This window comes from Falco biarmicus, chromosome 2 (assembly GCF_023638135.1).
Source record: "Falco biarmicus isolate bFalBia1 chromosome 2, bFalBia1.pri, whole genome shotgun sequence".
NCBI lineage: Eukaryota > Metazoa > Chordata > Aves > Falconiformes > Falconidae > Falco > Falco biarmicus.
Window position 1 is genome coordinate 4,967,749 of NC_079289.1, and position 14,774 is coordinate 4,982,522.

Below are 14,774 nucleotides of genomic sequence, written 5' to 3' on the forward strand. Positions count from 1 at the left end.
TTCAAGTGCCTGTGCCCCAGATTTATGCTCAGCCTTTTAGACCAGGCTTGCTTCTTTATTATATACAACCATAGCCACTGGTAGAAGACAAATAATAAATAGTAGGTGATGCTATCCCTTCACTACTGACACCCAGCGAGATTGTTTTTCATGTCCATGACTAGCAAAATGAAGCAACAACATTGTGGTGCTTTTATTTCAATTAGATGGACTTTCTTCCCCATCTCCCAATCCAAAACAGATACCTGATAAATGATTCAGGGGGTGGAGAGTGGGGAATAATGTGTTTGCTTTCAAGTTGTCTTGATTCCCCAGCCGAAAACTACCCAAATTACAATGGGAAAAGATGGAGGGGGAATCTGTATGAAATATCTTGGTGTCTCAGAGTAAAAACACGCTATAAACAGACTAGGATTCAACGTCAACATCAAAGGCTTTTTATTCTCATTCTAAATACAAGAGCAACTGCATTTAATACCCGTTTTGTTCTCCATCTCCTCAAATGCCTAATGATTTAATTTAAAATTATTCTCTTTGATGTCAGTCTTGTATTAACTTTTACTTGAGGCAGTTAGCTTCAGGAGAGCATAAACCATTTGATTCTGTCTTTCACTCTAAGCAAGCCAAATGCATGAAGGGATCAGAGAAGACTTGTAAAGCTTATAGAAATCACTGCTACAGCTCTAGCCGAGGCCCACAACACCATACTGCTGAAGCCTCACATCACCACAACGCTAATCTGGACCTGCCCTCTGTGATGTTCCATTACAAACATGACTGGCTTTTCCTTTTTAGACAACCACTGCAAAATTCATAACTTCAAGAAGTCCTCCTTGCGATTCCAGTCCTAATTCTGACCAGCTGGACTTGTACTGAGCAACAGGCAGCTGGCTCTGCTGAGACAAACATCTCATAAATATGGAGTGGAATTACAGGCAGAGAAGAACCAAGTAGAAATGATGAGCAGAAACTGGGAGAGCTAGAAAACATGCAAGAGCAAGCCTTCCTTCAGCTCAGTTCCAGCTTATCCTGATCCCTGCTGAGCACCTCTCTGAAGTCCCAGTCTCATGTAGACTGGCCACTTCCCAGACCATGATGCATCTCTAAAGGGGGAAACAGCTGACAGGCACTAACACTGTTGGATTTAACTGTGATTCTCCCCAGCAGCTCCCAACCTTCACTGGTGCTGACAAGGCTGGTTTTCAGTAGTACCAAAGGAACAGTAGGAGTAAGCTTCTGCATCTTCAGCAGCAGGCACGCATTTCTGGCACCACAGAAGGCACAGCCATGAACTCACCGCCCTCAGGGGTCTAGAGAATGTTACATTCACTCCTGTGAGCAGGTGGCAAAAAAACCCCAACACCCAGAAGTCAAACACCATACAATCTCTGCATACAGTTTATAGAAGAACAATACCTGGATGGCTCTTCAGGTTTTACACTTCAGATAATGAAACAGACTGATCTCCAGACACTGGGTTTAGTCAAACACCACCCAGATGCAGTGAAGTGTGTGTGTGGCAAGAGCCAAGCCTGATAGAGAGCACATATTACCTCCGCTGGTGCCAACAGGTAGAGAACAGCACTAAGTGTTGAGCAAGGTCCCCAGGAAGGAATAAGGCCACAGGCAATAAAAGACATGTGACATCTACTTTAAAAAGCTGCGAATGCCAACAGAGCTGTACTGCTTTTTAACTCGCTTCATGCTGAATTCTTTTAAACTGCTGCAGCTGGGCAGCAAGGAAAGTGGGCATCCAGGGCTTCATCATACCAGCTGAAGGGTCCTGGGCCAGAAAGACTCTGGAAGAGTGTAGAGGAGCCTCCACCTTCTCCACAGCAGCTGCAGGCAGTCAAACAAGGAAACTTTCCAGGGAGCAAAGTGGAAAAGAAAGCAAAAGACTCAGAAAGCAGGGAGCCTTCAACACTGCAGACAGAGTGGTAGGCTACTGAAAATAGCAGGGAAGAGACATGCAGCTGGGTCACAAAGACAAAAGGCAGGCAGATTTCCTAGGAAGCAGCCCCAGAAGTGGACCGATTAAAGTTTCTTGCATACATACAAAGGCAGCTAAGAATTTTAGACTTCAGAAGACAAAAAAGAAAAAAAGCGAGGATCTGCCCCGAGGTGCTAAGACTGCTAGAACAGAGGAATTAATCTCAGATTAAATAAAAATAAAAGGGCCATCTCGCCCTGCTGATCTGCATTCCCCCAGTTTCAAGAATTACCTCATCTTACTTTGCATTCTACTAAAACCCAGCTTTCAATATTCAAAGTTCTTTTGGTGTTTTCAGTAAATTTACTTTAAAGAAGGCAGCACAAGCAAGATGATTCTCCCCACCAGGGTTCCACCAAAGGCAGACACTGTTGAAGGTGCAGAAATCCACAAGTTGGTGTTGCTGATGTTTTCCATGCAGACTAGGGTCTGCCTGGCTGTTTTCACACTTCTGGCAGTTTCTCCTCACATCTACATTTTTCAAGTGTAGAAAGTCTCAACTGCAAAAGATTTCTCTGGAGTTCTTGCCCTCTTGCGATTCATTTATTTTTAAAAATCGTCTCTGCTTACTGCTCTCTTTCCTTCATTTTAAAAATACTTAGCTGAACTGATTTGCCCAGCACAGAGGGAAGGGATTCTTCCCCATTCCAAGTCTTAGTATGAGAACATCCCAGCCAAAGCTATGTACAGACTAATCAGAACGCCCAAAACCAAACAAAGATAATGAGGAAGCTGAACATATAAACAGATACAAATCCTACATGATTATGAGGCCTAAGAATCAAAGATCATATGCCTTCAAAAAGCCTTTCCCTTCTAACTCAAGATACTTTTTTCTCCATCTCCAAGTTTCATGTGAAAGAGATTCCTATTCACTTTCTATCATTTCCAAAGAATGCATGGGCCTGAGCAGCCATCAGGCATTTGTGAGGGGATTAAAATTGTACCAGTAAAGATGACAGCTATGAAAAGGCAACGGTTCACAGTGGGTGCAAAGCAGCCTCTACTTGGGTCCTAAAGGCTACTCAAGAAAAGCTTTCAACCTATACCACCCGCTGCAGGACAGCTAAACTGGGGTTTATATCAGTTTTATACACTGCCCCAGAAAGTTAAAAAAAAAAAAAAAATAAAATAAAAAGGCAGAACAAACAACCTGTAAGCAGCAGGCATATTGTAACTACTACAAATTCATGAGCAATAGGATGCCAATTTATGTTCTGGTCACAACTGGAAGACAGGTCTTAAAACTTTAAGCACAGGATTTAAATATTTTTTAAATTGAAGAATCTAATTTGCAGGTTGCTTTCACTGATTCCCATCACCATAATTCTTGGCTGCTGCTCAAATACAAGAACAACAGAAATTTATTTTCTCCCTTGGCCTGTGTAAGCAGTGAATTAAGGGCTAGTTTAAAAAGGAACTGAGTACAGCAGATGGGGAATGTTTTGATGGTTGGTTTGATTAAAAGCATATAGAAATTCTGGGCTTTGCTGCAAATAGCATGTGCTTATTTTTATGTCCGACACTCTTCTGTCACCCTTATTTTTATGTCTGACAACCTCACATGCATGGCCCAAGCCAGATTTAAAACTTCCCCAGATTTCCACGATCAAGAAATGGTGTCACTGCTCCAGTGGAGTAAAGTGGTCGCAGCAGGATAGCAAGTGGTCCTGGACTTCTGCTAGCCAAGACCAGCTTTGCAGAAACAAAACCAAGACCTAAATTAGGCCAGACAATGAAGCGGTACTCAAAGAATATACAGGAAGTCAGGGAGAACTTCCCAGGAGCAATCGGGTTTCTGAAGCCCTTTCTTTGTAGCACAGGCTGCTTAATGGGATCTGACTCAGCACTTAATCTACACCTTTCAAGCACAGCTGTCACTGTATTTCTCCAAGACAGGTATTATTTACACCTAAGCAATCACACTGGAGACGGCACAAGGTATTTGCCTTGAACTTTGCATTTAGTTAAGATCCAGTTTATACAAGTTTCAGCCTCACAATTTAGCACCTCAATCAACATTTGCATCAGTGTTTCTGTTACTACCAGCCACCTACACTGTAGTCCTGCATCCTCTGCAGCTTTCAAGTGGATACAATTTGTACCAAAGACATAATACACTGTACAGCTGCAAACTGTATAATGTTCTCATCATTAAGTGTCACTTGTTTTCACATCTTAATTTGCATGCAACAGCCTGGAACAAACCTTTGGTAGCATTAAGGGATCTCAATTAAACAGGAACAATTTAGTTTAGCTAATCAACTCTATTGTCCCAGCAAGCAAACCGCTGAGCCACATGTACTGGTCTGGAAGGGAATCACTAGTCGTGCCGGTTAGACCCCGAGATCCTGAAGAACCAGTACACTGAGGCTCTTTGTCATGAGGCTGGGCAGTGTGGAAGATGCGATCCTGCAGCAAGCAACTGCTACCTCAACAATTTTTCTTGGGTTTACAGATGATTCACCAGCAAGGCTGGAGCCAGTAAGCGTAAGTGGCAATGGATGTAATTGTTTGAGACAGAAGAGTGGATTTCAAATATAGAAGTATAAAAGGCAGGCGGAATTTCTTATGATTCATGGATGTGGGGGTTAGGAATCATGAGAATCTGTGGGGAAGGTCTTAGCAGTTACAGCTGTATTGAAGTTTATAGGAGATTTTGACCCAAGATGTGAAGTACTTCATATAATGATAGACTGTGGCAGTAATTTGGCAGATGGCTGGGAAGACCTGGCAATATTGGGGGAAGATCCCTATATACAACAGGAGTAGCTTTGTAGGGAGGAATATATACACAGGTGAAAAGGAGTTTTAGGGATTGCTGACTTTCTTTCAAGGATTAATCTCACAGTGAATTATATTCTTCGTTTCAAAGCCAAGAAATATTCGCATGTAGTAGGCTGTCCTGAGTGTTCCATCCCATATCTTGGATTCTTATGATCACATCCTTCTGTTTACTAAAATGTTTCACCTCCCTCTGTTCTTTGTAAACTTTTCCACAGCACCAGGGATAGAAAAACCTCATCAGTACAAAAGGTGACGATTAATGTACAAAACAGCAATAAAATAAAAAAAAAGTGTAATGCATCTATTTAAATTATTAGTTGAAGCAATGGACTGCCATATTAAAAAAAATAATCACAGAAGTACATAAAGGAAAGGTTTTGTGAAGACAAACAGTTCCTCTAACCTTCAATGACTCCAGAATGCTCCGCAAGCAAAAATCAAAACAAACTTTATGGAAGCCAACTTACCTCAATTTGGAAGAGTTCTCCAGCACCTTCACAGTCATTTGATGTAATTATGGGGGTATGAATATGCACGTAGCCATTATCCTGGAACAGACAGAACACTAAAGTTAACTAGCTAAAGATATCAAACACACATCAACTTCAAGGATGACATCAACTAGCACACATCATAACTCGGCTATTAGCCCCCAACTAGGACAGCATATGTACTCTGTTCCTTACAGGGACAAAGACAAGGGACTAACTAAATGCCAACATGATTTACAAATCATTAATGTTTACTACTTGGGTTTTTTCCTCTGTGTTTCATAAACAAATGAAATTTATGCCATTATTATGTGGGTTTTGCAACTGTCCATCTCTACACCATTTCCCTTTCTTCTCACCTAATCCAGTATTTTTATATTTTTGGGTAGTTTCAATCAAATTCACCCCTACAGCCTCAAAACTTCAGTTTCTTCCAGCTTTTTTGAAAATGGTGGTTAGGCAGAAGACACACTCTCAGTGTTCTCCACTAAAAGAAATCATCAAGTATGTTAAATGACAGAAAGGCCAGGGTGGATGGGGCTTTGAGCAACCTGGTCTAGTGGAAGGTGTCCCTGCTCATGGCAGGGGGTTGGAACTATACAATCTTTAAGGTGCCTTCCAACCCAAACCATTCCGTGATTCTGAATTACACACTGCGCGGCAGAGAGGCCTTAAAAACATGCAACCACCATGAAAATGTCAGTCCCACCTCTCATCTTCTTAAGAGACAGGGTATACCCAGGTTTGGTCATGCTGTAGGTACCTGGACAATTAACTATTCATGTAATACTTCACAGATCCAGAAGTGCCCTCTGAAACCAGGAAGGATGTACGAAGAAAGAGCCCCTGTCTCTGGGTTTCTCTGCAGTGCTGCTGGAGGCTTGTAGACCATCTGCAGCCCGATTTTCAGTGGATAGGTGTATCAAGTAGACATCAGACAACTACACATGGCATGTTAGGAGCAAAACCAGGAACCAAACTCTACTCACTGTCACTTTCCTAACTTAGTCTCACTACAGAGATCAGGGGTGGAGCACAGAGATCACACCTGTGCATGTCAAGGCAAACAAGAACCTGAAACTAGCAGAGTTCAGCTGTGAACAAAGGATTTGTTTTCTTTTGCATCACTAATGGCTGTCACAAGAGAACTCTTTCAAAATCAGGGTGGGCCAGCATTACCATGACAGAGGCAATGATGTAACGTAACCCATTGTCTATCTACACAAAACATTAATTAAAAAAAAATATTACAAAGCAAATGTTTCTAAAAGCTCAGTTTCACAGCTTTTACTAGAGCAATACAGAGCAACCATTCACATGACAGGCTCTGGTCCTTATCACCAGCTAGTTAAAAGGCTAGGAAGGCAGCAGCAGTATTTACTGTCCATCCTGAGAATCACACTAAAATTAAATTTGGACCAAAATGTTTGTATGGACGTGCAATGCATTTTGTGGAAGTACCCTAACATGACCAAGAGGCAGGAAAGACACTGCAGTCAGCTCTAGGCTACCTTGGTTACAGGTGCAAAGACCTTGGCTTGCGAGTGCCCAGCAGGAGCTCCTCGCTGAGATCCAGTTACGACACAGGAAATAGTTTCAGAGTCAGAACTTGGCCTGGGAAGGTAACTATAGCCTATCAATACAAAATGCAGGTCTCTGCCACAATCCCATGCATATTCCAGAGACTCGGTGGTCATGTGACCTCCCAACCCTACACGAGATTTTGGAAAATTGCCTGAATTCCTCATGCAGTAGTAGCAGTTTCTGTAAAGCAGCATATTTCACACAGAAGACCATTCCTTTCCAAAGCATGGAAGGGAACTGCACAGGTCTGAAAGATGAGAATCCCATACAAACCTCTTGGACAGTTCCCCCTTTTAAAAGCTCCTAAAATACTTCAAGTCACTCTACTGGCTCTGACAAACGTGGAAGTTAATTCATGCGCAAACTGAAGGTTGCCATTCACATCACAACCATTTCACTGTGCCTAGGAACAGCGTTCCTAGCCCACCTGGACCACAACACTCAGGAGAAGATTTAAAGATGATGTTTTAGCCTTCAACATCCAAACCAAAGGCATTTGGCATTAGTCATTCACTGCTAGAAACGAATGTGCTAAAAAAAAAAGTTTTTGAAGTTACAGACAGTCTAGATGATTTCAGGTGTGTATTCCTAAACCCCCACTTATTTTCTTCCACCATTAAGGTCTTTACAGCTTTGCACAGTGAAAACACTCCGATTATACTTTCCAGTTACAGTATGTTCTGACATCGTCAAGTTGGAAATTGCAACATTCTTGGGACGATGTAGGTGGCAATTTAAACACTGCTTTCCTTCCATCAGAAATGGAGCAAACCACAGATGTTCCTGGTGCTAGGAGAGTTGTGATACAAGCATTTGCAAGCATCAGGGCTGGGACCAAATCTTCCTTATCCCTTTAAAAATAACTCTAGTGTAGCTCCTGCTGTTCAACTAATAATATTTTTTAATACTGCTCAGCTCTTGAGCATTTTAAACAGTCTGAGCCGGAGTTAATTTGGAAAAGTAAAGCCTATGCTTTTTTTATCTTGTCTGGCTTCCTTGTCCACGTCTGAAACCCAAGTCGTAGCAGGCAATGCCACCTTGTGGACACCGGCACAGAGTGATTCCCAACACAGCCGGGTCTGTCTTACAGCTGGCACGATGCTGAATGCAAGCCCAGCTTTACCTGACACAGTATTTCCAATTCTAAATAGCATGCAATTCCATACAGGTAACTCCTAGAGCAATAGAGCAAGCACCACTGATGGTGACAAATACCAGCACACTTGGGACCAGAAATTCTATCTCAACAATTCTGACCTGTTCTTTGGACCATACTAATTACTTACACAAGAACTTTGTAATCGGAATGCTCTGAATATAATTGTACTCAAACCAAGGCCAGATTACCTAAACTAAGACGTGTTCATTTCAATGAAAAGCTTTAAAAGAAAGGGCTCAAGTGCACTAGAGGACTTGCTACCTTTTTCTACCCACACAAAGAATTCACTGTCTCTATAAGGCATCTGGAATCAGTTAATTCACTGCTCCCACCACCTGCACAAAGCCTGTACCATGCCCACAGCTTAAGAGTGACACACTCAGAAAGCGCAGGCACCTCCCACCCACCAGTCTGAAATGCATCAAAACAGGAGTCTCCTAATCTCAGCTAACAGCATCCACACAGACCTGTAGCACAGCAGTAGAAAGACAAGAACAGAGGAGAATAACATGAAGCACTGAGTCAGTTTGTTGGTAGCCTTCCTGCATCACAGATTTTTCTGTGTGAGAGGAGGCTTCTATCCAAGGACTGCAAGGTCACTGCTGAGGATGGGTTAACCAACTCCATATTATGTTCTGTTCCACAAGACCACACACGCTTGCAGGCGATTATAGTGCAACTCAGCAAAAAGGATAAAATAACTAACAGAAATGGGCAGAAAGATGCAAACAAGACCACAGATGTGCTAGTCTGATCATAAGCCTGAGCCAGGCTCAGGCCTGGAAAGAAAACCACCGTGTCCAAAACCCATACCCTGCAGTCAAGACATCATGCTTGCTGGCTCCCTCCTAACATGCTCCTATGAAGCCAACCCAGGGGAGCATTTTATACGTAAGGCTCAGTACAGAGGGACTACCTGGAAGAATGCGTGGATGCCTGCAGTGGCTTCACTGCGGATTCTCAAGAGGGAGCTGAGCGTGTTGTTTCTGCACCGCAAGTGTGGGAACTGTCGGACGTACTCCAGTGGGTGCCTCTCCTTCATTTTCAGGGGGAACAACTGAAAACAAGGAAAGAAAAATAAAACTACGAGAACTTGGGAGTCAATGTAATTATATTGCTACTCATGCAATACCATCTCTATCTACTAAAACTCAATCGTCCTTACAGAGCAGAGAACTAGATGCTTTTGCCTATCTTTTCTAGTTATTCTGTAGATTTTATAATGCTTATGGCAGAGCCATGAACACAAGAGAGGGTAACAGTGTTCTGAAATGCTCCGCCTTTTGGATGCTGAGCCCCCTTGAAAGCCAGCTGTTCATCTCACTGCTGCAGCAGTGAGCTGATTCCAAACATGCCTGTGGCAGATAGGATCTTCCACCTGCACCATCTGGAGTGTTTTGCCAGTCCCACTGCTTCTCCAATTCGTATTGCAGCCAGACTTATCAGGTAAGCCACCTGGCACAGGTAAGTGCTTCAGGGTGGGACATATGCACGCTCTTAGCTGCCAGCATGTAGAAACAGCTCTGCCCCAGAAGACAGATTTCATAGTGATCCCATGTTTCTCCTTTTGACACACCCTACAGACACCACTGCCAAATCAAAGTGCAGGACCACTCAGACGTAAGGAAAATGCAGTTAGAAGCATGCTTTGCTGGACACCTGGACCTTTTGAAATTAATTTCCAAAGCAATCCTACCAGTTGGACTCCTGCTGTTCTGACATACCCAGGTATCACAAGGTCCCACCACACGAATGGTTTCAGCTTTCAGCTCCATGTCTTGCATCTTATGAGGACTTTTGACCAGTTCCCCTTGCACTTCCACTGCACTTCCAAAAGTTAAATCTCTAAGAAACCAAGAAAAAAAACCAGCTTAACTAGGCACTTACACAAAAGTCAACTACGTTCAGAAGAGCCATTCCTGTTAATTTAGCTGGACCACTTGAGATCACAAGAGATACTGTAGTCATAGGGCTTAACTGATGAAATGAAAAATTACTAAATGCATAGGCGGGAATGTGAAGAGATTCACAAACCTAGAGAGGAATTTAGAAAAAGGTTGCAATGCTGGACAAGTGAGGGGAAAAGGGACAGACTTTTATTAGAAAGGGCTCTTGGTGTGGACAAACCAGGCTTACAGAAAAAAAAACTCATTACAATTTATTTTAAAAATCAAGTTACACACAGAGGGTTCCTGGATCACACCAACACACCCAACCCTAGCCCAAAGAACAACTGAGAGTAACAACCAAAATGAAGCTGTAAAACAAGTGCATTATTTTGCTATAATAGAATAGGCGTGCCTATCTAGGGGATATGCCTACCAAGCCAGCCCTGAAGCTGTTACAGGTAGAGCCCAGCACTCTCCAGAACCTGGGGGACAGTTATTTCTAGCTACATCATGTGATTTACAAGTAAGTACAAAGTCCAACAGTAGTCCAAAACACCAAAACTGCTACAGCTATTAAATTAGGTCCAAATTAATCTCACAGGATGAGCAACCGAACCACAAGGCCTCAGCTAAGCTGAGACAGAGTAGTCAGACACTCTCCATCCTAAAAGCACATCCAGAGACCCCAGCCTGCAGTAGTGCCTTTCCTGTGGTCAGGTGCCAGCTCCCGGTGACCCATTGGCACAGGAAAGGAGGCCTGAGCAGACACCTCCAAGCACTGGTCAACATATTTCTCCAGGTATCTCAAACGGACCAACCTATTTTCCAGGCTGGGATCAGCAACCACCTGGAGGCTTTCCAGAGAACTCCCATCATTTATATGGAGGAACAAAACTTCTTTCTGGGATCGGACAGAGCGGACCCAGCCCTAGAGGGAAAAGAAAAAGAAATGTGTTATTTCTTGGCATGATCTCTGCATAGTTATACTCTTCTTCCAGCTGAGCTGGACACGCTACTTCAGGCTTCTTTCAACTTCTTACTGAAATAAAAGAAAATATTTCTTTAGGAGCAACAAAAATAAAAAATAATTAAAAAAAAAAAAACCCAAAACAAGTAAGTTATTGTCAATTATTCTACTGACTTCACGGCAAAGAGAAACAAATCTTTAAGCAGACACATCAACTCTCCTCCTGAGTCCAGCAGGGACAACTAAGATCTACCTGCATCTCTGGGGAGCTGAGAATACAGAAAGAGGAAAAGTACTCTGAAGATGAAAAGCATTTTAACGAAGTACATATTCTTATTAGTGACGTCCTTCTAAAACACTTCTTACTGAAGCAGTAGAGACGAGTATTTTGATGATTTTTGGTATCAATTTTTATTGCTGTACCACCTGCAGGAAAGTACCAACTGAAATTTTCTCATTAGTTTACGTGCCCTAAGCCATTGGACTGCTAAACCAATGATGCTGCAGCTAAGAGATGCAGGTGAAAAATTACATATTCAAGCAGAACAAAAATTAATTTCTTGGATGTTTCTCCTTATACCTCAAAATCAAGACTGCTATGCTGTCCCCATGGGGGAAAAAAAAACCTAAGAAAAAAATTTAGAAGCATTATTGTCCAGTTTGACTAAAAGGATTAAAATAATGCAGAAGTTCTTTGTAACAGCAAAACAGTAGAACTGACCACGTACATATCAGACTAATGTCTTATTTTGAGCTTTTCAATGACAAGTAACATTTCCCTTAAGAAATTAAAATGTAAGTCAGCACCCAAGGCACCAAGTAATAGAATCTAAAATACAGCTCCCTTAGTTGCTCCCCAGCTCACAAGAGATGAGACAAAGCTGCCCTTAAAAGCAAAACTATCTGCTGAGGAGCTTCCAGCCCATCATACAATAACACTGTACAGAACAACTGAAAACAGAGCTGATTAAACAACCAAACTGCTCCTTTTCCAATCAGTCTTTTGCTTAACTGTAAGTGCTCAAGTAGTTCCAATTATTTCAAACTGAGCAAATGCTCCAGGGATTTTATACCAGACAAATCAATGTGAATCCATCTACTTCAGCTGTCTGGACTGAACAAACTTCAAGAATTAAACAGTACCATAAGTAAAGCATTCTTAAAACTACAACGTCTACTAACACAGACAAGGCATTAGCCAGGTTTGTGTAACAGGAGAGGACAACTGCACATAAAAACTATGGAAGATTTGAAAATGACGAACCCAACTGTTAATGAAACTTCAGCTTTTGCTCCAGCCTCACAATTTCACAGGCATTTACCTAGACAACCTCTGAAGGGTGATCCACCTGACGCAAGAACTAATGCAAGAAACCAGAGTCCAAAACTGAAATCTGATCATTTGGGTATCCTCGTATTCCTGTGGCTAAAGCAACAGGCACTTAAAGCCTGAAGCTGCTGTGCTTATCCTCTGTGTTCTAGTAAATCCCCAGAACACATCATATACATCATACTTGATGCATTACTTTTAAGGTATAACAGCAGATGTTTTTCTTCGTTTCCTTCCTTGTAAGTGCTCCTTAACTAAACACCCAAAACCCCCTGAACAAAAAAAAAACAAAAAACATTCTCAAGAGCTTTGTTTTCCACCTCATCAGGCTGTTCTGGGATTTGTTAAATAAGGAGATGAGTCTTGCATCCTGCAATAGGAAATAAGACAAGACCCACAGGCTTGTATTGGAGCAGCAGAGGCTGTAGCAGCAATGTTTTGACCACCTCACACCTTACCAGAAGCAATGTGTAGTGACAATCCCAACTCTCTACTTTCAATAACCTGACTAGAACAAGGGTGGTTTTAAGCCAGACCAGTTCCCCAACCCAGTTTAATACAAATTACATTCTTGCCAGCACAGGGAAAGAGCAACAAAGCGGCAAGGACCTAGGGTAGAAAAAAAGGTGGTATTGCCAGTTTTAGCACCAGTTTATTCCAGCTTGCATTACTGATAAAACTACATCTGAGAAGTACCTATACTGGATGAGCTTCTTCCTACCCTATTAGGCTTCATCTACGTGTGTACAGGAACACCAGTGTGCACAAACTGGCTTTTGAGTTTGTAAAATCATAGGATGGTTTGTGCTGGAAGGGAGCTTCACAGATCACATAATTCCAACCCCCCTGCCCCAGGCAGGGCCCACTCCCACCAGCCCAGGCTGCTCCCAGCCCCGTCCAGCCTGGCCTTGAGCCCTGCCAGGAATGGGGCATCTACAGCTTCTCTGGGCAACCTGTTCCAGTGCCTCACCACCCTCACTGTAAAAAATTTCTTCCTTATAAATCTCTCCTCTTTCAGTTTAGTTTAAAACTGTTACCAAATACCCCAGTCCTCCACAGATTCATGCAGAAATACTGGTAACTGCACACTTCTAACCAAGGGCCTTGCACTAAAACAGGGACTGTGCATCTGCAACCACTGCTCTGTCAGTCGGGAACACCAGAAAACCGGTATGCACAACCCTGCAGGCCAGAAAGGGAAAAAGTCCACTTCTCCCAATCTACCTTGGTTCACAACAACTGGACACGAACATCAATGAAACTCTTACTGTTGGCTCTACGCAACACTACTATAAACCCAGAGGTGGAACGACCCAAAACAAAGCTTTGAAAACATCAGCACAGAGGCAATGGGTCATTGTCCCAAACCAAACAGGTAATAAAACCGAAACTGTTTCAGTATAACGAATCCCACTGACAGCCCTTCCCTGCACATGCCGAGTGACTTCAAAGCTTTGTACCTGATCTAACAATGGCAAACCGAAGAAATACATTGAGAGCCGACTCTAGAGACTATCAAGGAGGGTTGTACGTTTAGCAAAATACGCTGCAGAAGTTCTAGCTTTCCTCCCTGAAGCACAGGTAGTGAAACCGGCGTGGGCCGCCAGGCCGCCTCCCTCCCCCGCCAGGGCTCTGGGCCGAGCCGCTACCAGGCACACCCCGACCTGCCGGCCACACACCTGCACTTTAACCTCGCCGGCCGGCTCCCGCGCCTCCAGCGCCTCCCGGACACGCAGCCGCGCCGCCCGCCGCGCCCGAGGCAGGGAGGCACAGCAGCGGAGGGCCTGCCAGCCACCCCGGGCCCGCAGCATGGCTGAGGCCTAGCGGGCCTGCCCGCCCCGGCGGCCCGACCTCATCCCAGCCCGCTCCCACACGGCTCCCGGCATGTGACGCGCCTCCCGCCGCCTCACGTGACCGTCTCACCCAATGGCCGCCGAGCGCTGGCCCAGCGAGCCAATCGGAACGGACGCGCGCCGAGGGCGAAGGGCCGCCTTTTCCGCCGCCTGGGCGCAAGGGCCTCTGGGAAATGTAGTGCATGGCGTGCGGTGCTGGGGGCGGCAGCGGGTTGAGGCTGTGGCGCCCTGCAGGGCACAGGGGACGGGGCCCCGTGGCGGGAGGGATCCCCATAGCCGCGGGAGGGATCCCCGTGTTGGGTGACAGGGGGTCGGCGGGGGTAAGGGATCCTTGCCCCCTGTGCTGGGCCCTGGTGCGGCCGCCCCTCGAGCCCTGGGCTCAGCGTTGGGCCCCTCACCCCCAGACAGACCCGGAGGGGCTGGAGCGTGTCCAGAGCCGGGCAGGGGCTGGGGAAGGGGCTGCGGCACAGCTCGGGGGGGGACGGCGGGGAGAGCTGGGGGACTCGGCCTGGGGAAGGGGAGGCTCAGGGGGTCCTTCTCACTCCCTGCAACTGCCAGACAGGAGGCTGTAGAGAGGCGGGGTGTGTCAGTCTCTTCTCCCAAGGAGCAAGCAATAGGATGAGAGAAAATGGCCTCAAGTTGCACTACGGGAAGTTTAGATTGGATAGCTTTAGATAGGAAAAATTTCTTCAGTGAAAGGATTGTGAAGCATTAAAACAGGCTG

General features: G+C 44.4%; 1 protein-coding gene across 3 annotated transcripts in view; it reads right to left on the bottom strand.

Annotated features, from left to right (window-relative positions):
- Positions 1 to 14,085, bottom strand: part of NARS2 (asparaginyl-tRNA synthetase 2, mitochondrial) — a 52,659-nt gene extending 38,574 nt beyond the window's left edge. For all 3 annotated transcript variants that reach the window (XM_056327127.1, XM_056327128.1, XM_056327126.1), the window contains exons 1-5: positions 13,877 to 14,085; positions 10,719 to 10,828; positions 9,736 to 9,856; positions 8,928 to 9,068; positions 5,245 to 5,325 (exon numbers count right to left, since the gene is read on the bottom strand). In XM_056327127.1, the coding sequence (XP_056183102.1) occupies positions 5,245 to 5,325; positions 8,928 to 9,068; positions 9,736 to 9,856; positions 10,719 to 10,828; positions 13,877 to 14,008 (585 nt within the window). In that variant the 5' untranslated portion in view covers positions 14,009 to 14,085. The remainder of the gene's footprint in view (positions 1 to 5,244; positions 5,326 to 8,927; positions 9,069 to 9,735; positions 9,857 to 10,718; positions 10,829 to 13,876) is intronic.
- Between the last annotated feature and the right edge of the window lie 689 nt (positions 14,086 to 14,774).